At 39.0% G+C, this 23,074-nt stretch overlaps 1 protein-coding gene across 1 annotated transcript; it reads right to left on the bottom strand.

The window, feature by feature from the left end:
* Positions 1 to 2,835: 2,835 nt before the first annotated feature.
* bnip1b (BCL2 interacting protein 1b) lies at positions 2,836 to 22,937 on the bottom strand. Its single transcript, XM_072591011.1, has 6 exons — positions 22,785 to 22,937; positions 18,738 to 18,830; positions 17,314 to 17,405; positions 7,376 to 7,480; positions 6,839 to 6,957; positions 2,836 to 3,850 (listed from the first exon to the last, which is right to left on the bottom strand). The coding sequence occupies exons 1-6, from the start codon at positions 22,914 to 22,916 to the stop codon at positions 3,654 to 3,656; spliced, it is 738 nt and encodes a 245-aa protein (XP_072447112.1). The 5' UTR covers positions 22,917 to 22,937; the 3' UTR covers positions 2,836 to 3,653.
* Positions 22,938 to 23,074: the final 137 nt, after the last annotated feature.

Raw genomic sequence — 23,074 nt, 5'->3', positions numbered from 1 at the left:
ATCTGCCATTCAATGATGGCTGATATGTTTCTCAACCCTGATCTCCCGCTTTCTCCCTGTCACCCTTGACCCCCTTGATACTCAAGAAGCTACCTCCGTCTTAATTATATTCAACGATCTGACCACTACAGCCTTCTGTGGCAATGAATTCCATAGATTCACCACTCTCTGGCTAAACAAGTTTCACCTTATCTCCATTCTAGAGTCTTTCCTTTATTTTAAGTCTGTGCCTCAGATTCTAGTCTCTCCTACCAAAGGAAACACCTTCCCTATATCTACTCTGTATAGGCTATTCAGTATTCTGTATGATTCAATTAGATCCCCTCCCTCATCCTTCTAAACTCTGTTGAGCATAGATCCAGAGTCCTCATATGTTAAGCTTTTCACTCCTGGGACCATTCTTGTGAACCTCCTCTGATCACAGTCTACGGCCAGTACATCCTTCCTGAGATATAGGGTCCAAAACTGCGCATAATACTCCAATGTGGTCTGGCCAGACTTTATACAGCCTCAGAAGTACATCCCTGCTTTTATATTCAAGTCCTCCCAAAATAAATGCCATCATTACATTTGCCTTCCTAACTACTGACTCAACTTGCAAGTTTACATTGAGAGAATCAGAGAGTAGAACTCCCAAGTCTCTTTGCACTTTAGACATTTGAATTTTCTCCCCATTTAGAAAATAGTCCATGCTTCTATTCTTCCTACCGAAGTGCATGACCTCACACTTGCCCACGTTGTATTCCCATCTGCCACTTCTTTGCCCACTCTTTTAATCTGTTCAAATCCTTTCGCAGCCTCCCTGCCTCCTTAATGCTATCTGTCCCTCGACCAACCTTGTATTGTCTGCAAACTTAGCCAGAATGTCCTCAGTTCCTTCATCTAGATCATTAATTTATTTTCTCAGTGTGATGTTTTAAGGTGCATAAAGTGAGAGGTTGTAGTCCCAACACTCAGCCTTATGGAACATCCATTTTCACTGGCTGCCATCTTGAGAAGGACCCTTTTATCCCCACTCTCTGCTTTCTGCCAGAGAGTGCCATTTTTCCTCTAAACCCATGAGCCCTTATCTTACTCAGTAGCCTCCTGTGCTGAACCTTGTCAAAGGCCTTCTTGAAGCCCAGGTAGATAAGATCCATTGGCTCTCTTTGGTCTAACCTGCTCATTACTTCCTCAAAGAATTCTAGTAGACTTGTCAGGCATGACCTCTCCTTGATAAAATCATGCTGATGCTGCCCTATTTTACCTTACAACTATTCAGAAATCTCACTGTTTACAATAGATTCCAAGATCTTAACTACAACTGAGGTTAGGCTAATCAGTCTGCAATTTTCCATCTTTTGCCTTAGTCCTTTTTTAAACATTGGTGATTTTTCAGTCCTCTGGAACCCACCCTGATTCTAGCAATTCCTGAAAGACCACCACTATCTTTTCAGCTTTGTCTCTTAGAACTTTGAGGTGTAGTCGATCTGGTCCTGGTGATTTGTTCACCTTGAGGCCATTCAGTTTTTCTAGCACCTTCTCCTTGGTGATGGTCACCATACTCAGCTCTACCCCCTCACTTTCTTGAATGTTTGGGCTATTACTCAGTCTTCCACCGTGAAGTGTTCACAGCCATTTCCTTGTTCCCCCATTACCATCTCTCCAGCATCATTTTCCAGGGGCCCAATGTTCACTTTTGCCCTTTAGATATATAAAGAAACTCTGAAGAGTCTTCCCTTATGTTACTGGCTAGCTTACATTCATATTTAATCTTCTCCCTCCTTATTTCTTTTTTTTTTTGTTGCCCTCTGTTAGTCTTTGTAAGCTTCCCAATCCTCTGGTTTTACTGCCCTTCATCACATTACATGCTATTTTGCTTTTATGCTATTCCTGACTTACCTAGTCTGCCATGGTTGCCTCAGCCTCCCTGGACCATGCTTTTTTTCTCTCGGGATGAATCTCTGCTGTGTCTCCTGAATTACTTTCAGAAACTCCTGCCATTGCTGTTCCTGCAGGGAGTCTTTCCTGCTAGACTCCTCTCCCAGTCAATTCTACCCAGTTCCTCCTCCTTTTAAAAAAACAGAGAATCACAATGACCTGGAATGCATTACTTGATACAGAAGTGAATTCAAAATCAATAACTATTTTTAAAAGGAGAATGGATAAATCGAGGAGAAAATTACCCATGTCTAGGGCAAAGAGCAGGAAACTTCAACCAAGTGGATAGCTTTCTCCAAGGAGTTGGTATACTCATGATTGGCTAAATGGCCTCCATCAGTTTGGTTTTATCCTCTGCAACAATTTATTTCCTGCTTAGTAAGGCGATAATTTTTAATACTAACAGAAATTTAAGAGGAATTTAAAATAAAACTGAATCTTAAACCAAACCATTGCAAACCACCAAACCACTTAAATCACTGCTCAATAACTCGACATTTAGAATGCATAATTCTGAAAAAATTACCGAACAGAACTGGCCTCTACCTCTTCTTGAGTCTGTGCTCATGTTTATGTTTGATTGATCTTAAGAGTGAATGTTGTTACATTCTGTCACACAATTTAGGAACAGGAATAGACTGATTTGCCTCATGGATGCTCCGCCATTCAATAAGATCTTGGCTGGACTAATTACTCCACACTCATGGTTACCTCCCCTGGTCTTTCACCTTCTTGCTACTTTGTTGATCCTTTCAAAAACACAAGTTTAATTAAAGAACAAGATTTCAAATAAAGTATAAATATGGTATAAAATTAATAGAAACTATTATTTGCATAATAAATGCAGACAGTCAAACCTTGAATTAGCTACATTTAAAAACAGAGCTTTAACAAAACAAATCAGACAGTAGAAAAGACTTTTTCTGAAGCTTTATTTTGACAAGTGGAAATGCAAATGTTTTAGTCATCATTTGCAGTCATAATTCAAAATCCTCTTACATACAAGTTAAATAAGATTAATTATGTTGCGCACATATTAGTATTTAAATATTTTCTAATGGATCTGTTTAATATTTTTAAACGTGCAAATATTCCCACAATTTTAATAAAAGGCCAAAATTCCTTACATTAAATATGAACACAGGTTACAAAATAAATTTATATCGCCTTAGTATAGGGAGTTGTGCAACAACATAAACAATTGGTCCTGTTCAGTCAAATAAGATGATTTGTTTACAGATAACAAAATCCTGTAAACTATTTTGACTACATCCATAATATTAAAGACATGAAACAACTACAGGGTATAGTCGTCCTTTTCAATACTTAAATGTTAAGCAGATTTCCTCAGAATCCAAGCAACTTTAGTTGGCTCAATAATGCATGATGTGGTACATATTATTAACAAAAATGCTGCATCTTTCAAATTTTAGCTTCTTTAAGGTTGTCACAGATATGAATTCTTAGACGAATATTCCTGCCAATTTAGTAATAGCATACAGCTAAAGGGAAAAACACAAAATATCTAAGTTGCAAATACTTATGCTTTGCTTCCTAGTATCAATTATTATCCCAATTAAGCTCTAATTAATGAACATAAAATAAGAAATTACTTATATGGTTGTCTTAATGTGTTTGCATTTTAATTCATAAATAAATATAATACAATTGCTTTTGTTGTGCCCTGGATCATTTAGAAGTGTTCCTAATTTCAATTCCTTCTTATTCCAGCTCTATAGGAAAGGAAATAGACGTTTCTTTAAAATATATACGACAGTTGCCAAAAACAGAGCCAAAGCAAGGAAAATAAGCAGCTTGTCAGTCAACTCTCGACGATTATACTTTGTAATCAACTTGCGTCCCAGCTGAATAGTGCCAGTCATATTTTTAAATTCTTCATTTGTCTCCTGAACAGTCCTTGATGATGTTGCTTAAGTAAAAGAAAAATTATTAAAGATTTACATTAAACACAATGTAAGCCAAAGAGCTGCATCTAGTATTAAAACTTTTTAAAAAAATAATGGTATGAAAACCTGAAGCAAGTACAGATCAAAGCAAGTCAATCAAACCGCATATTGTGACCAATAAAGTGATTGTAACTTGATTATATTTCATACTATATTTTTAAGAATTAACTTGAGGCACATTCACTTATCTTTTAAGAATGGAGAATAACCCCAAAAACAGTGACTAAAAAGAGGTATATTGTGTCATTACATCCTCAGGACATCCAAAGTTCTGCAATATTCCATAAATTACTCTTGAAGTATAGTCAAATGCCCAAACCAAATTGGGTGCAGGATGCTATAATTTAAATTTTTATTGATGTAATTCAAAATTTGACAGTTTCCTTTAGTCCTTATCATATTTTCCATTATGGTTGTTCCATGAACATTTCTCAAGAAACCTATGAAGTAGTAGAATATTGGTCAATATTCTAAAACTGATGGAGGCACTAATAGCACTTGCATTCTTATTTTGCATGTTTTGCATTGTTTATTGCTGGTATGAAATTTGCTATTTACAACATTAAACTCTTCAAAATGTTAGTTATATTAGCAATATTGCAAACGGTAATCTTTTAAATGAATGAATTTTAATAAAACATTCCATACCGATTATTTATATTGATAATCCAATATTTGGAATTGTTTAGTCCCAACTATAATAAAGCTTCACTTGACTGCTACAGCATGAAATAGTAAACTAATAGATTTCAATGCAAAATTGTCATTAGCTACAGAATCACTAGTTCTATTGCTGCAACTAATTTGTTCACGAAAATACTATTTATTGTTCAGGAAAAAGTAAATTAAATTATGTCAATAATCAAATGTTACATTTCAGATCTTTACACTCAGTAGTACCATCAAGCCATCGCCATCCATGTGACTTCTATTTGTGGGATTTTGTGTGCAAACTGACTGTCACATTTTGTCTTTGTTATAACACTCCACTTCAAAATGATTTAATAATGGTCAGGTCCTAGGGAGAATTGCTGAACAAAGAGAACTTGCGTGCAGTTAGTTCCTTGAAAGGAGTCTTCGGGAGATAGGATAGTGAAGAAGGTGGCCGATCTGCTTGCCTTTATTGGTCAGAATGTGGAGTATAGGAGTTGGAAGGTCATGTTGCAGCTGTTCAGGACATTGGTTCGGCCACTTTTGGAATAATGTGTGCAATTCTGGTTTCCTTCCTATTGGAAGGATGTTGTGAAACGTGAAAGGGTTCAGAAAAGATTTACAAGGATGTTGCCAGGGTTGAGCTATGGGGATAGGCTGGATAGGCTGGGGCTGTTTTCCCTGGAGCACCAGAGACAGAGGGAGGACTTTATAGAGGTTTACAAAATAGATTTTACAGACTTTTAAATAGGTTTATAAAATCATGAGGGTCATGGATAGGTAAAATAGACAAAATATTTTCCCTGGGATGGGAGTCCAGAATTAGAGGGCAGAGGTTTAGCGTGAGGGGGAAAGATATAAAAGGAACCTAAGGGGCAACTTTTTCACAAAGAGGGTGGTGAGTATATGGAATGAGCTGCCAGAGGAAGTGGTGGAGGCTGGTACAATTATAGCATTTAAAAGGCATCTGAATGGATATATGAATAGGAAGGGTTGAGAGGAATATGGGCTAAGTGCTGGCAAATGAGACTAGATTAGGTTCGGATATCCGGTTGGCAGGACCAGTTGGACAGAAGGGTCTGTTTCAGTGCTGTACATCTCTATGAGCCTATGACTAATTGGCTGTAAAGAAAAGTAGGACATCCATTGAATGTGAAAGATGCGATGTAAAACCAAGATTTTATTTTCAATGTTTCTCATGCATCAACACAGAGCATTTTTGTAAGTGAATTTTGCATCATCTACAAAACTGTCTAAGTGAACACAGTGAGAGTGATGAAAGCCTTGTTATATAGAATCATATTCAGAAGCTGGATTTTAAAATACAGCCAAAGGGATTTTGGTTAATTCTATGAAGATTTTTTTATTAAAAAGGTCAAGGATAATGTATTTAGTGACCTAAATACATTGTTGTTAAAAAAAAACACATGATGACAATTAAGTGTTTGAGAGAACTCTTGCAATATTAATGGGTAAGATATTTATACTAATGAGTTTATATCAAACAAATTAAACAGAACAAAGTCATTAGTTTTGTTTTTACTTCAGAACAGAAGAATAACTTCTTCAGTTCAGCTCAGAAAAAAATAAGAGTGTTGGTCAATTCAGGTGTTCAGTCACCACAGCAAGTATTTCATCATCTGTGCAGTTTCCAAGCCAGGAGAGCTTGTAGAGAAGTCACTTTATTATTAGAACTGAGACAATTTAGGAAATGAGAATTGTGAAAAGTTACTGCCTCAGAAATTAATCATAAAATAGCTTCTGCAGTCCACAGAAAAGAAATTGGAAGACATCAATTGAATAGAAATTTAAGATTTGAAGTAAGTGTATAATTTCTCCGAACTTGAGTCTCTGGAAAGAATTGCAGTGAGACACAGGTTGAAACTTTGGTTTGCTGTTTGTGCATTCCTTCAACATCTACATGATTGATTTTTTTTTTCCTTTAACACAGAACGTAAGTTTAAAAATAATGAAGGCTTTAAAGAAACAAATTCAATGTAACTTCACCATAAGAGAGATGTCACTTTGGACAAAATAGGTCTAAGAATTTCAAATGATAAACATATTTAATTATCTTGTCTCAAATGAACAAAGTGTATACACATATATATGGTGATCTCTTTAATATAGTAGACAGTCATGCAAATTCTATGCATCCTGAAGAAAGAGTTTAATTTTATATCTGCACATAATGGAACTAGCAAGAACCTTATATAATCTATCGGAAGTACTCCTCATTTGTGCCTTATAATAAGTTAACATGGAGAATATCGGATATCCACACAATATTTCAACCTTACCTAGTGTCTGCACTGATTCTTCACTCTGTTGCACTTGTTGTGACATCATCCTACTGATACTCATCAAACTCTCTGTAATGCTGCTTGCAGTCTGCACCAAGCCTTCCTTCGTCATCTTTCTAAAACCAAAATAACTTAGTCCATTTCAGCAGTAGTATTTTTTCTGTTGTCGTACTTTGTTATTTGGTTTCATTTCAATGAAAATGCAAAAGTATCCTCAACAAAAATAGCTTGGTTACACTTTCTCATGGACTATATAAACTGTCAAAGAACAGAAAGCAACACTCACAAGATGTCTCTGCTTCTTTCAGAGAACATCCAAAAGATACAAATGTATCAAAAATCCATACAAAAATAAAAATCACTGGCAATTTTAAATTGATTTTGTTCAAAAGATACCAATAATTTCCTTTAGCTATCACTGTGCCAGATCAAGATAATTCCTTTCACAAACAAATGCAAGGAATTCTGAGCATGAATATGCAGACTATTGTAAGACAAAATAATAACATGGACCAAAAAAAACTCACAACTTACCGGTGCCGAATTGAAGAATCACCACTGTGCAGCAATTCATCTTTTTCATGATTGTCTATAGCAAGCTTACAGGCTAGGTTTGCTTTTCGCCAAGCTGTTTGGTTGCTTTAAAGAAACACAAAACTTAAGTACGTTGTGAGATAATGCACCTTCTTCTCAAAGTAATATCTCCAGCTGATGTTAGGCATGTCGTGCAAAATGGTCACACGTTGTAAGCAGAATGCATTATATACAAGGTATAAATATTGGGAATTTGATAAGAGTGAGAATTAAATGCAGAAAGGAAAGAACATTTAGCTTTTTACTTCAATGCCCATAATTCAAAAACATTTGAGACAGTAAGTGTTTTAATGTTTTTTGTCCAGCGTAATGGGTGCAAGTTGATGTGTAGGGGGGGAAATATCTCTTGCAAGCAAAAGTGTAGGTACAGGCATAGGAACTGGCAGTATATGGAGTTAAACTGCAGTATATGGAGTTTTGCAGACTGTGGCTCAGGGGCAGAGATCCAGTGTTAGGATCCTTGTTGGGATAAACAAAATAGGAAAGAGTAAACAAGACATCCTAAACAAAATTGTTGGTAAAGCTCAGCAACTCTAGAAGCATCTGTGAAGAGAAATCAGAGGAAGGGACTAAATTCTGGATAATTCTGAATCATGTGCAAAAACCTGCACCCATCCCCTCACCTCCATCCAAGGCCCCAAGGGATCCTTCCACATCCATCAGAAATTCACATGTACCTCTACCAATGTCATCTACTGCATCAGTCTCTCCTCTACATCGGGCAGACAGGACGCCTTCTTGCGGATCATTTCAGAGAATATCTCTGGGACTCACGCACCCACCAACCCCACCGCCCCGTGGTTGAACAATTCAATTCCCCCTCCCATCTGGAAAGGACATGAAGGTCCTGGGCCTCCTCCACCGCCAAACCGTTAGCACCCGATGCCTGGAGAAGGAATGCCTTCTATTCGACCCTGGGACCCTGCAACCACACTGAATAAATGTGGATTTCAACAGTTTCGTCATTTCCCCTCCTCCCACATTATCCCAGTCCCAAGCATCCAACTCCGTATCGCCCTCCTGACTCATCCATCACTCCCCCCTCTGACATATCGCCTTCTCCCTCACCTTCACACACCTATCATTTTCCCAGCTACCTCCCCCAACCCAAGCCCCCTCCCATTTATCTCTCAGCCCGACCCACAAACCTCATTCCTGACGAAGGGCTTATACCCGTAACTTCAATTCTCTTGCTCCTCGAATGCTGCCAACCTGCTGTGCTTTTCCAGCACCATACTCTTGACTCTGATTGGCAGTCCTCACTTTCTCCATGTGCAAATTAGTACTTTGGTAATAATTAGGGAGGCAAACACAAGGCTGAAAGAGGTGTGGGATGACGAGTTTCATTTCATTAAACACTGGCAATAACACTGGGACAGAAAGGAACTCTACAAATGAAACAGACTTTACAGTAAAAATTTAAGCAGTGTAAACTAATTACAGCAGGCAAGAAGTAGGAAATGTCTAAGTGCAACACTGGAGCGAAAGGATAGACTAGGATGAAGTAGAAGGAACAGATCTTACAAATTTCAAATTCAACTTGGATTGCAAGTCATTAGTCATTACTGAGGTCTGGCTCAGATGGATGGGAGTGATAACTAAATGTAACAGGTTGTAAAGTCTATTAAGGTTTTCTCGGGAGGATGATGAAGAGAAGCAAGTGGCATAAGATTAATTGGTGAACACAGTTTAGAGTTTGACAAGATTTATTTATATGGTAGCGTTTGAAAAGGCATTTCATCAGATTGACTGGATTAAGATGCTGAAGGATAGAGCAGTAGACTGCAAACATAGACCACTCATAAGGAATGTGTATATAGGACAAACAGGAAAAGTGATATCAGCTAATATAGAGTCAAAACTATGTGAAATTTGAAGAGGTGTCTGACAAAATGTTCATCATCAGTTCTCTATGCAGAAGCCATGATCAAAGAGTGCTCTGAAGACACAATCTGGTGTTAAGATGAGGGGAGTTAGGAGAGAATTATAACAACAATTATGCAAAGGTAGCTTTGAAATACAGATTTGGAAGAGGATGCAAAAGATCTGTTGAACTGTTGAGGCGAAAGAATGAACAAAGGAAATTGCTGAACATAATTTTGAAAAGGCAGAGAAACTGTTAGGGCACATTTTAGAAGGAAATATTAATAAAAGATGTAATGAATGGTATATTTTAAGGAAAGAGAGAAGCAGGATTGAAGAAAATAACAATGTTCAATGCCTTCAAAATTAAGGAAAGCTATTGGTAAATTAAAAGATGGCAAATGACAGAGAACATGGAACATGGGGTGGCATGGTGACTCAGTGGTTAGCACTGCTGCCTCATAGCACCAGGGACCGGGTTCAATTCCACCCTCAGGTGACTGTGTGGAGTTTGTACATTCTCCCTATGTCTGTGTGGGCTTCCTCTGGGTGCTCCGGTTTCCTTCCACAGTTTAGGTGAATTGGCCAAGTTAAATTGCCCATAATGTCCAGGTGGATTAGCCACGGAAAATGCAGTGTTACAGGGGTAGGGCAGGGTGGGATGTGCTTTGGAGGATCGACGTGGACTCAGTTGGCTGAATACCCGTTTCCACACTGTAGAGATTCTACTTTTATGAACCAAAGATCTGCCTTTGGGCAAAATATGCATGCTGCGAATAATCTACAATAAAGATTGGAAAAATTGTAGAGTGAGAGAACTGCCTTAGCAGACAGTGAACATTATAAGGGTTAAATGGAGATACAAAAAAAGGGATTTGTGGCATTTATCCATAGGACCATGACAATAGCTTTTAAATTTGAGACTTTTTTTTGTTAACGAATGGTATTAAGGAATGTACAGGCAAAGAAGTTAGGTTACAGATCAGCTACGATCTCACTGAATGGCAAGTCAGGATCAAAAGTCTAAATGGTCTACAACTTTTTCCTAAATGTCAAAGTCTGCTTTTCCAAACACATGATTACATGAAAATGTGTTTAGATTAGATTAGATTATTTACAGTCTGGAAACAGGCCCTTCGGCCCAACAAGTCCACACCGACCTGCCGAAGTGCAACCCACCCAAACCTATTACCCTACATTTACACTACGGGCAATGTAGCATGGCCAGTTCACCTAACCTGCACATTTTCTATTAACAAATAATCAAAGCTGTTGATACCTGATGAACTTTTTCTCTTTGAGTTGTTTTTAGAATGTTGCCATCACTGGGTAGTATAGCACTCATTGCCCATTAATTGCTATGTATTAATGCTCCTATCACAACTGGTAACCTATTTGGGGTTACCTTCTTCATAACCTTTTATGCATCGGCACTGTTTTCCTCTGCTCCAGTTCAGGTAGCTACTCTCTTTCTTATTCATCTTAGGTAAAGGTGATTTTTTTTGCCTCTTCCTTTTCATTCAGGATTCTATTCTTCTTCTGGTCACTTCAAACTGCAGTTCTCTTTCTATCTCTCTCTCTCTCTCTCTCTCTCAACTTCATGCTTGAATTTTCTTCTGCCTTGTTTGCAGTTTTACATTAATACTTACTCCAATTTCATTCCGATAAATGTACCCAAAGCAACGTTTGAGAGTTCCTCTTCTTGGCATAATCAACCATTATGGTATTACGGTGGCAGAAAGGATGTTTGAGGACTCATCTAGTGAGGTTAGAAACAGGAAAGGAGAGGTCACCCTGTTGGGAGTTTTCTATAGGTTTCCGAATAGTTCCAGAGATATAGAGGTAAGCATAGCAAAGATAACTCTCGATAGAAGCGAGAGTGACAAAGTAGTTGTTCCGGGGGGCCTTTAACTTTCCATATATTGACTGGGAACACTATAGTTCGAGTACTTTAGATGGGCCTGTTTTTGTCCTATGTGAGCAAGAGGGTTTCCTGACACAGTACATAGACAAGCCAACAAGGGGCGAGGCCACAGTGGATTTGGTACTGAGTAATGAACTCGGCCAAGTGTTAGACTTGGAGGTAGGTGAGCACTTTGGTGACAGTGACCACAATTCGATTATGTTTACTTTATTGATGGAAAGGGATAGGTATATACCGCAGTGCAAGAGTTATAGCTAGGGGAAAGGCAATTAGGATGAGATTAGGCATGATTTTGGATGCATAGGATGGGGAAGGAAACTGCAGGGGATGGCACAATTTAAATGTGGAGCTTATTGAAGGAACAGCTACTGCGTGTCCTTGCCAATTAAGTATATGTAAGGAAGAAGAACATTGTTGAGTGAGGGAGCCGTGGTTTACTAAAGAAGTTGAAGCTCTTGTCAAGAGGAAAAAGAAAGCTTATGTTAGGATGAGATGTAAATGCTCAATTCGGGCGCTTGAAATTTACAAGTTAGCCAGGAAAGACCTAAAGAGTGAGCTAAGAAGAGCCAGAAGGGGACATGAGAAGTCATTGGCAGATATGTTCAAGGAAAACTCTGAGGCTTTCTATAGGTATATCAGGAATAAAAGAATGACTAGAGTAAGATTAGGGCCAATCAAGGACAGTAGTGGGAAGTTGTGCGTGGAGTCAGAGGAGACAGGGGAAGCGCTAAATGAATATTTTTCATTAGAATTCACACTGAAAAAAGACAATGTTGTTGAGGAGAATAGTGAGATATAGGCTACGAGACTAGAAGGGATTGAGGTGCACAAGGAGAAGGTGTTAGCAATTCTGGAAAGTGTGAAATTGGATAAGTCCCCAGGGCCAGTTGGGATTTATCCTAGGAATCTCTGGGAAGGCAGGGAGGAGACGGCAAAGCCTTTGGCTTTGATCTCTATGTTGTCATTGCCTATAGGAACAATGCCAGAAGACTGCAGGATAGCAAATGTTGTCCCCTTGTTCAAGAAGGGGAGTAGAGACAATCCTGGTAATTATAGACAGTGAACCTTATTTCGGTTGTGGGTAAAATGTTGGAAAAGGTTACAAGAGATAGACTTATAATCATCAAGAGAGAAATAAGTTGATTAAGAATAGTCAACACGGTTTTGTGAAAGGTAGGTCGTGCCTCACAAACCTTAGAATACTTTGAGAAGGGGACCAAACAGGTAGATGAGGGTAAAGTGGTTCATGTGGCATAGTGGATTTCAGTAAGGTGTTCGATAAGGTTCCCCATGTAGGCTATTGCACAAAATACAGAGGCATGGGATTGAAGGTGATTTAGCAGCTTGGATCAGAAATTGGCTAGGTGAAAGAAGACAGAGGGTGGAGGTTGATGGGTAATGTTCATCATAGATAAGCTGCAGAGCTGGCTGAGAGGTGGCAAATGGAGTTTAATGTGGAAAAGTGTGAAATGATTCATTTTGGAAGGAGCAACAGGAATAAAGAATACTGGGCTAATGGTAAGATTCTTGGTAGTGTAGATGAACAGCAAGATATTGGTACATAGATCCCTGAAAATTGCCACCCAGGTTGATAGGGTTGTTAAGAAGGCATACGGTGTATTAGTTTTTATTAGTAGTGGGATTAAGTTTCAGATCCATGAGGTCATGCTGCAGCTGTACAAAAGTCTGGTGCGGTCACACTTAGAGTATTTTGTACAGTTCTGGTCCTTATAGAAAGGATGTGGAAGCTTTGGAAAGGGTTCATGAAGAGATTTACTCGGATGTTGCCTAGTATAGAGGGAAGGTCTTATGAGGAAAGGCTGAGCGAGTTGAGGCTGTTTTTGTTACAGAGAAGAAGGTTGAGAGGTGACTTAATTGAGACATATAAGATAATCAAAGGGTTAGATAGGGTGGACAGTGGGAGCCTTTTTCCTTGAATGGTGATGGCTAGCACGAGGGGACATAGCTTTAAATTGAGGGGTGATAGGTATAGGACAGATGTCAGAGGTAGTTTCCTTACTCAGAGTTGTAGGGGCGCGGAACAGCCTGCTTGTAATAGTAGGAGACCTGCCAACTTTAAAGGCATTTAAATGGTCATTGGATAGATGTATGGATGAAAATGCAATAGTGTAGATTAAATGGCTTCAGACTGGTTTCACGGGTTGGCACAACATAGAGGGCCAAAGGGCCTATATTGCACTATAATGTTCTATTTTCTATTACTACTCCAAATAACTCACAACAGGAAGGAATTCCTGCACACAGTTTACTATCGTTCAGTCACACTGAGAAGCATTTGGGGTACAAACTAGCAGAGCACAGACAGGTAAGGAGTGTGGTCTGGTGTCTAGAAAACTGGAATCAGGCACTGACGACAAGAGAAAGGAGTGTAAAGCAGTAGTGCTGTATGTATTTGGACTGGGTGTCAAAGCTCATGATCTAGATCTAAACCTCAAGCCATAATTTGGACATCCTTGATGAAGACTTTTAAAACTCAGTGCATTATTTACATATTGGTTAATAATGATTGACTAACTTTATGTTCCAGAATATACTAGATTTCATCCCCTTTCTTGGTATATATATTGTTTCTGTGGATTTGTAACTGATGCTAATGAACAGAATAATTTTATTTTGCTTTGTCTCAAATCCTTATGGTTATATAAAATATTTTAATAGTTTATTAAGATTTTGCAACACATATCTTGAAGAAGATGTATTTGATTATTTAAATAACAGAAATAATCTGATTGTGATCATGTCAATTGGACAGCCTTGCATAAAAAGTGCTCATAATTGGAGCCACCAAGCATCACTAAGATTAACATTATACAACAGCCACGAATTAGAACTGTCAGTTATCTGTGTTTTAATCAGATTAATTCAATTCTTTGGAATGTAAGATTATTTTCTTTAAAGTCAGGTTTTGCTTGGTGCAAGCAAGAACATATTTTTTAAACTATTTTGCACAAAAAAAAACAGACACACCTAAAGCAATTTGGAACCTAAACTTTGTCACAATCTCCATCAAGATTGTTGCCTTTCAAAAGAGGATCAAGCTTCTAGTTTCCAGCTGAATGACATTACAAAATTTCAAGTTTTAACATTTTTACTTCAACAAATGATTCAAAAACATTTTTAATTAAATAATATTTTTATAGGCAACTTATTTCTATCACAACATCCCACAGTTGCTCCCAGCTTTAAATCAGTTCCCGCGATTATCTCCAGGCACTTTCCTCAGCTTTCATAGATGATCTTACCTCCACTTCCAGCAATAAAGCCTATTCTGATTATTCTTTTCCCTAGTTATGCCAGAATCTTTCAGACTGTTTAAAAAGTTGCAGGGTGAATGTATTTGAAAGAAAACCATTTCCCTCCTGCTGTAGTTTGCAAAGCCAGGCAGCTTTTCACTTCTCTGACCACAGGAAAAACTGCTGTTCGCAATTCATTTATCTGTAAGGAAGCTTGTAACTTGATCTCAGAGATGGCTTCTGTTGCCCCATTTCCCTATTGTAATGTGAAACATGTTAATTCTGTATCCAGGTATAAATCCTAATTAGTTAAATGTAGATGTAGGGGTATGGGTGGGTTACGCTTCGGCGGGGTGGTGTGGACTTGTTGGGCCGAAGGGCCTGTTTCCACACTGTAAGTAATCTAATCTAATCTAATCTAAATGGTCAGTTTATGGTACAACGATTTACAACCAAGTGCATCAACATTTTTCTGAGACTTTGGGAGACTCAAACCTTACTCATTTTAACACAGAGGCAGCTCCTATTGCATTCAATACCGTGCATTTTTTCCAACCAAAATAATCTGAGCTTTCCATTGATTTCTAACAATCAAACCAGCCAGACTAACCATTTGTCAGACTTTAAAACAGGTCACATGAGCCCAATCATTTACTCAATTTAAAATATATAATTCCAAAACATCATAATTTTATAAAGCTCAAATCTTGTAACAATGATTCTCCCAAAAAGATACAGTTTCAAAAGGAATTTTGAGGGAGTTTCTAAAATCTGGGAATGGCAGATATTGGTAATAAAAGAAAAATTCCTTTCTTAGAAGTGCAGTAACAAATAAAAATCCAAAAGGTAATGCTTTATATTAACTATGATCATAAATCGTGGTCTATCATGGAATGCCTCACACAGTGTGGTGAGATTGGGGGAGTACTGAATGAAGAGAGGTGTTGGCTATTTAAGACTTCTCCTAACACCTATCTCTGGTTTGTCCTTTCTCTGTGCTACTCACTTGCTTAAAAAAATACTCTAACGATAACTTGGGTGTACTTGTTTTTAAAAAAAAAGTAAGCCAACACAATGCAATACATCATACGAAAGAACTACATTACAGGAGGCAGAACAATAAGAATTCAGGAACGCACATCTAGCTTTATGCTTCACATCTGTTTCAGGCTTGTCAAAATGCCCACCTTTATTTGCTGATCTTTAGAAGTAATTCATGTCAGAATCTAGGTAATTTCGTGTCAAACTACAATTCATTTTGGATCCAATCCAGTATTCTTTCATCATTATAAAGGGAATATTACTTTGTAAAAAAGTTATTTAATATTGAACATTTTGTGAATTGCACAATAATTGTCTCACAAACTTGACTGAGCTTTTTGAGGAAGAGGATTGATGAGGGCAGAGCAGTAGATGTGATCTATATGGACTTCAATAAGGCGTACCACAAGGTTCCCCATGGGAGACTGATTAGCAAGGTTAGATCTCATGAAATACAGGGAGAACTAGCCATTTGGATACAGAACAGGCTCAAAGGTAGAAGACAGAGAATGGTGGTGGAGGGTTGTTTTTCAGATTGGAGGCCTGTGACTAGTGGAGTCCCACAAGGATCGGTACTGGGTCCTCTACTTTTTATCATTTACATAAATGATTAGGATACAAGCATAAGAGGTACAGTTAGTAAGTTTGCAGATGACACCAGAATTGGGAGGTGTAGTAGACAGCGAAGAAGGTTACCTCCGATTACAACAGGATCTTGACTAGATGGGCCAATGGGCTAAGAAGTGGCAGATGAAGCTTAATTCAGATAAATGCGAGGTGCTGCATTTTGGGAAAGCAAATCTTAGCAGGACTTATACACTTAATGGTAAGGTCTGAGGGAGTGTTGCTGATCAAAGAGACTTTGGAATGCAGGTTCATAGCTCCTTGAAAGTGGAGTTGCAGGTAGATAGGATAGTGAAGAAGACGTTTGGTATGCTTTCCTTTATTGGTCAAAGTATTGAGTACAGGAGTTGGGAGGTCATGTTGCAGTGTACAGGATATTGGTTAGGTCTCTGTTCGAATTGCGTGCAATTCTGGTCTCCTTCCTATCGGAAAGATGTTGTGAAACTTGAAACGGTTCAGAAAAGATTTACAAGGATGTTGCCAGGGTTGGAGGATTTGAGCTATAGCGAGAGGCTGAAAAGGCTGGGGCTGTTTTCCCTGAAGCGTTGGAGGCTGAGGGGTGACCTTATAGAGGTTTACAAAATTATGAGGGGCATTGATAGGATAAATAGGCAAAGTCTTTTCCCTGGGATCGGGAGTCCAGAACTGGAGGGCCTAGGTTTAGGGTGAGAGGGGCAAGATATAAAAGAGACCTCAGGGGCAACATTTTCACACAGAGGCTGGTATGTGGATGGAATGAGCTGCCAGAGGAAGTGGTGGAGGCTGGTACAATTGCGACATTTAAAAGGCAGTTGGATGCGTATATGAATAGGTAGGGTTTGGAGGGATATGGGCCGGGTGCTGGTAGGTGGGACTAGATTGCGTTGGGATATCTGGTCAGCATGGACGGGTTGGGCTGAAGGGTCTGCTTCCATGATGTACATCTCAAGACTCTATGATAGATTTTTTTTTGATTCGCGTTTAAACGTATGTGCATGAACTTTTCAGGGATCAATTAAACCAAATAATAAATCCTTTTGGACTTGTTTCCTTTTTAGTTTCAATATAGTTTCAAATAATTTTAGCTTCCTACTTTGCTTATAATAGATTGTCATTGGATTGTAAAGGATTTTGTAAAGTTTGAAACTATAATTATCCCAAGAGTTTCAGACTTACCAAAAAAGATCATTTACCTTAACATTTGCTTGCGATGATTCTCTACTTCAGCCAGTAGAGCTTGTTTATCAGATTCTCTATCTTGTTCCTTTGCCATCTGTTCTAGGTCCTTCAAAAATATCAGGAAATTATGTTAGCATTCATACACGAATGAACCCACTTAAAGCCCAACAATGACTCAGCAGAAGCCAGAATATCCAACTCTACATTAATAGAGTGCAATAATTTCCTCTATAACTCTTTCCTCTAGTATCCACTTTACAGACACTAAATGGGGAGGCCCAATGTGCTTCAAACCAAATGATGCCTTACCTAGTGCTAACTTTGTTCATCCTCAGAGAGATTGAAGGTGCACTCATGTATGGAGCATGAATTTTCAATCCATTTCAACAGGCAATGTCACTGTCACACTCCTGGGTCCTCTTACTGCACAAATACATACAGAAGAGTGGGTGCCAATTTCCATTAAAGGTAGGCACACAGGTCATTGAAGAAAGCAAATGACACCACTGAACCCAAAGAGGTATTTATACTCAATGCAAACATTACCTCTTTCTAATTTTGAAAACCTCATCAATGTCTCTGCCTTCAATTCTGCCCCTCAAATTCAACTATTCATGCTCCTGCTTATTATGTACTTTGGTTATGTATCCGAGGTAATTAAAGGTATTTTCCAAACTCAAATTGCTGCTGTTGTTACAGACATCAAGAATAGAATTGGGTTTCAGTTAAACATTCCTGAGAGTTGAACTGTCAGCCAATACTTCCTGCAGAAACTTACTCAGGAATGGCCACATGGATGAGATCCTAGGAAGTTGCAGACAATACTTTCAAAAGAGACTGAAAGACATTAATGGATAGAATCCGAGGAAACAAGCCAAGAATTTTGTAGTTTTCATTTTTAGCTGTTAGAACCGATATAGGAATAGACAATTAATGATATATATCAGAAAGGCTAATTGTCACTTACAGAGAGCTAAAAAGATTCCAAAATGGCACAGGTACAGGATCTTACCAAAAAAAAATCAATATATGCTTCGAACTAAAAGTGGTCAATGATTGTTGAGCAAAGGTATTGAGCACAATTCCTCAGTTTAATTATGTGCTTGTTTCAAATGGTGATATATTCACATTTCTTCAATGAATGCAGGAATTGCTGGTAAAACTCAGCAGGTCTGGCTATACCTGTGGGAAGAAATCAGAGTTATCATTTCGAATCTGGTGAGTTTTTGGCAGAATGTGATGAAGAGTCACTTGACTCAATGGTAACTCTGCTTTCTTCCCAAAGATGCTGCCTGACCTGTTGAGTTTTGCCAGCAATTTCTGTTTTTTTTGTTTCACATTTCCAGCATCTACAGTTCTTTGCTTTACATTATTAACATTTCTCATTGAACGTTTAAGCAAAAATATCTACTAGAAAGCCATTCAAATCTTCACTCACCTGTATTCGAAGTCGGAGTTGCTGAAACATGACTTTCACTTTAGCATTTAATTCTGTGAGTAAGCTCAAGGGTCCAGGACTGTCTCTGATATCCTGAAGGGAAATCCAACAGGTATTCACTATTCAAATCTTCTGTTTTACTGGTTTAACATTGCACAGATATAGGAGGGATTCTTTACCACTGATGGATCAAAATCAAGTCATAATTGTTTTACAGTCTATTGAGAAGTAATTGAAAGCATAAGGAAAATAAAATCAAAACGAATAAAATACTGTAAATTCAAAGCAGTTTGATCAACATTTGTTACATAAGGATGTTTAACTATTCAGATATGATAACAGAAACCTCTAATTTAACACATGCAATATATTACTAATCTGCTTTATCATTCAATATTACAATAAAGGTTTTAGAGTCAAGTTACAATTTAACAAGAGAATGAAGAATTTTCAACTGTCTGTAGTCAACTTAGCATTAAAACTTGAAATATGCTTTGATTGGTAAAATTGAAAATTAATTTGGACGGATAATCTGAATGCTGAGAAATATTAGTTGGTTTAAAGCCAACTCAAAAATGAAAAGTTACACTACTTTTTTTTAAAAAAACTGTTTTGACTTCCATTTAAGTGTGGCACAATAACTTATGTAATGCAAGTGGGCAGGAGGTAACTGAGATTGCATGTTGTCATGAGAATACCACTGGCAGTTTCACTTGCAATGTATTATCATTTTTCACCATTGCTTTTATCCTTTAGGACACAAGCATAAGAAAATGTGCTAGATTATGATTAATCTCAACTTCAACTCCTCACCTACCGCTGATTCATAATGTTTATCTAAGATAAAAAAAAGTACACCCAAATCTTGAGATTTTCAATTTACAAAGCAGCTGCAGTCAAAGAACTAGATTTACACCACATTCTTTATGAAAAATGATTCCTAACTTCATTCTTTTATAATTCCCCACCACAGTAAACAGCTTCTAATCTATCAATTTATTTTAGTGTTTTACAGATCTCAACCCACCAGTCTTCAAACCTCACTGGATCACGTCTTGTTTATGAAATCCATCTTTGTAACTTAACCCCTTAAGCTCTGCTATAATTTCAGTGAATTTGCAATGTATCACAATCTTTGGTAAATATAGCTTTACTGAGGTAAAATAGCAGAACCCACTGACAGCAGAACCTGAGTTACAATGAAATATCTCTTCTTCACTTTTGTATTCCAGTCCCCCTTGAGATGGAGGTGAACATTCCAATAATTGATAATGTGTACATTGACACCAAACTGCTTTTGTTTCTCCACAGATTGTAGTCTACTGCCATTAAGAACATATTCCTGAATGTTAACTGCCTTAAATGATTTGGAGAACATCCTCCAGATGAATTGCTGCAGTGGGAATCACAGGCATGCACGTGAGAGAGAGGAAAGAAGCAGTCATGGAATTCTGTTTTGTTTTCCAAAGGTTTTATTTACAAGGCAGCTGAATGAAAGGGAGCTTTAGGAGCCACTGTTTTATCCACACAGACCAGAAAATGGCAGAAGCTCTCATAATAGCCAAAGACAGACAAGGGTAACCTTTTCGAGTTATAAGTCCTTTGTGTGTTCTGTACATACACCGAGCACTTCCAAATGCTGATTTCCATCAGCAGCAAGAAAGTCCTCAAGTCAGTCAGAGGGTTGATAGACACAGATCTGTATTTCTATCTGCATTTACAATTTCTGTTTCTCAAGAAATTGCGGTTCAGATAACCTACTTCTATCCAAAACTGAAGAGTGAGCTCCTCCATTTCACTGGTAAAATGAAAATTTGTGAGGAAACTGAGAAAATGCACATCACATTCAGAAATTCCTACTCATCTGTTTAAAGATAAACTTCCTAACAAATCTAAAAAGTGAACACCTTAAAATATAGAATCATCACTTCTGAACGTCATCTGTTGCATGAACTTACACACACAGCAAATCACTAGCAAATTTTAAATATAACTTAAGAGCCATTTCTGTTACTCCTCGATGGAGCAGGTTATTCTTTATTATTTCGTCATCTAGAACAGCCTGAAACTCCACACTAATGGTAACATCCAATTTTTTTTCAATGACTGCAGGATTTTCACTTCCAAAAGTCTGCTGAAGGACCAAATAAGTGATCACATTCAATATTTGATTTAAACCAAAATTTATTCCATGTTTAAACAACGTTGACATGAGCCGATAAAAGCAAGACACCATGGAAGTTCTGGAAACAAACCATGGTTTAAAAACATCATCTGCACAAAAATGCAGGATGAAAAGGTGCCATGAAAATGTAAATGTTACTCTGACATGATTTACGTTATTTTGTTATCATCACCAAAATTCATTCATTCTGCCCAGAGTGATTCACAGGCTGGCATTAAAAAAATCCCCTTGATGTATGTGGATGAAAAGTGCATACGTTTATGCAATCAAGAGAGTGTGGTGCAGTGGTCATCTGGTGAAATTTAATACAATTGATAAAATTGAAAGTTGACCTCATAGTGTTGCAGTAAAGTTATCAATTATTGTAAAAGGTATTCTGGTTCACTAATCCAGCAGGCGAAAGTGAGGACTGCAGATGCTGGAGATCAGAGTCCAGATTAGAGTGGTGCTGGAAAAGCATAAGAGGTCAGGCAGCATCTGAGGAGCAGGAAAATCAACGTTTCGATCCGGAATGAGGCTGGGAGCCTCTGGGGTGGAGAGATAAATGGGAGCGGAGTGGGGCTGGGGAGAAGGTAGCTAAGAGTACAATAGGTGGAGGGAGGTGGGGATAAAGGTGATAGGTTGGAGACGAGGATGGAGTGGATTGGTAGGAATTAAGATTGGCAGGTAGGACAGGTCATGAGGATGGTGCTGAGCTGGAAGGTTGGAACTGGAGTAAGGTTGGGGGAAGGGAAATGAGGAAACTGGTGAAGTCCACAATGATGACCTGGGGTTGAAGTGTTCCGAGGCTGAAGGTGAGGCTTTCTTCCTCCAGCCGTTGGGTGGTGAGGGAGTGGCAAGGGAGGACGCCCAGGACCTGCATGTCCACGGCAGAGTGGGAGGGGGAGTTGAAATGTTGGGCCACAGGGCGGTGGGGTTGATTGGTGCGGGTGTGCTCTGCGAGAAGGTGTCCAGTCTCCCCAATGTAAAGGAGACAGCATCAGGAGCAACGGATGCAATAAATGACATTTGTGGAAGTGCAGGTGAAACTCTGATTGATGTGGAAGGCACTTTTGGGGTCTTGGATGGAGGTGAGGGGGGGGAAGATTTGGGCGCAGGGTTTGCAATCCCTGCAGTGGTAGGGGAAGGTGCCAGGAGGGGAGGGGAGGGTTGGTTGTTGGGGGGGGGGGGGGGGGGGCATGGTCCTGACCAGGTAGTCACAGAGGGAACGGTCTTTGTGGAAAGTGGATAGGGGTGGGGAGGGAAATATAACCCTGGTGGTGGAAATGTTGGGGGAATGATGCAGTTTATGTGGAGGTTGGTGGGGTGGAATGGGGGGGGGGGGGGAGGGGGGGTTCTGTCCTTGTTGTAGGGGTAGGGTTTGAGGGGCAGGGGTGCGTGACATGGATGAGATGCTGGAGGGCATCTTCAACCATGTGGGAGGAAAATTTATGGTCTTGAAAGAAGGGGGCCATCTGGTGTGCTCTGTGGTGAAGCCCTTTACCTGGCCTGGTCTATATGTGACTCCGGACTCACGGCAATACGAATGCCTCTTAAATGCCCCCTGAAACGACCCTGTCAGCCACCCATTTCAAAAGCAATGGGGGGCGGGGGGGGCAACAAATGCTGGTTTTGACCACGTCGCCGACATCCCATGAAAAAAAATAAACCAGAAGCACATACTTATTGTTCACAATCACCGGACCTTTAATGGGGAAGCTGCTGTAAAACAAACCACAGATCTACAATAGTTTACAGTTTGAAGCCACACTCCGGTTCCAATGTCCGAGCACAATCTGCCGGAACACGCGCACACTTCTGTCCTGATCATTAACTGCTATATTTCGGTATTGGCACAACGAGTGAAGCACTGACCGCTTTACCTGGACCAACGCCTTTATTTCCAGATCATATTTGATGATTTCTTGCGCGCAGATTCTGACGTGAACATCCGGAACCACCGCCATCTTTCCCCAGCGGCTACGGAGGCCCAGAGCCGCCTGAGCGAAACGCATTTCTCCCAAAACACACCAGCAGCCCAAAAGGCAACATCACCCTGCTGCTGCTGTAAAGACTAAAAATGTTACACTTCCAATCTCTGTTTCTGCAGCTTGATAGCAATGCTTGTAGCGCTTTTATTATTTATTGTTAAATATAAAACGGGTCGTACCCA

Source organism: Chiloscyllium punctatum, chromosome 20, assembly GCF_047496795.1.
Source record: "Chiloscyllium punctatum isolate Juve2018m chromosome 20, sChiPun1.3, whole genome shotgun sequence".
In the NCBI taxonomy this organism is placed as follows: domain Eukaryota; kingdom Metazoa; phylum Chordata; class Chondrichthyes; order Orectolobiformes; family Hemiscylliidae; genus Chiloscyllium; species Chiloscyllium punctatum.
Note: the sequence above shows the minus strand (reverse complement) of the source record. Positions and strands in the feature narration are given on the sequence as shown.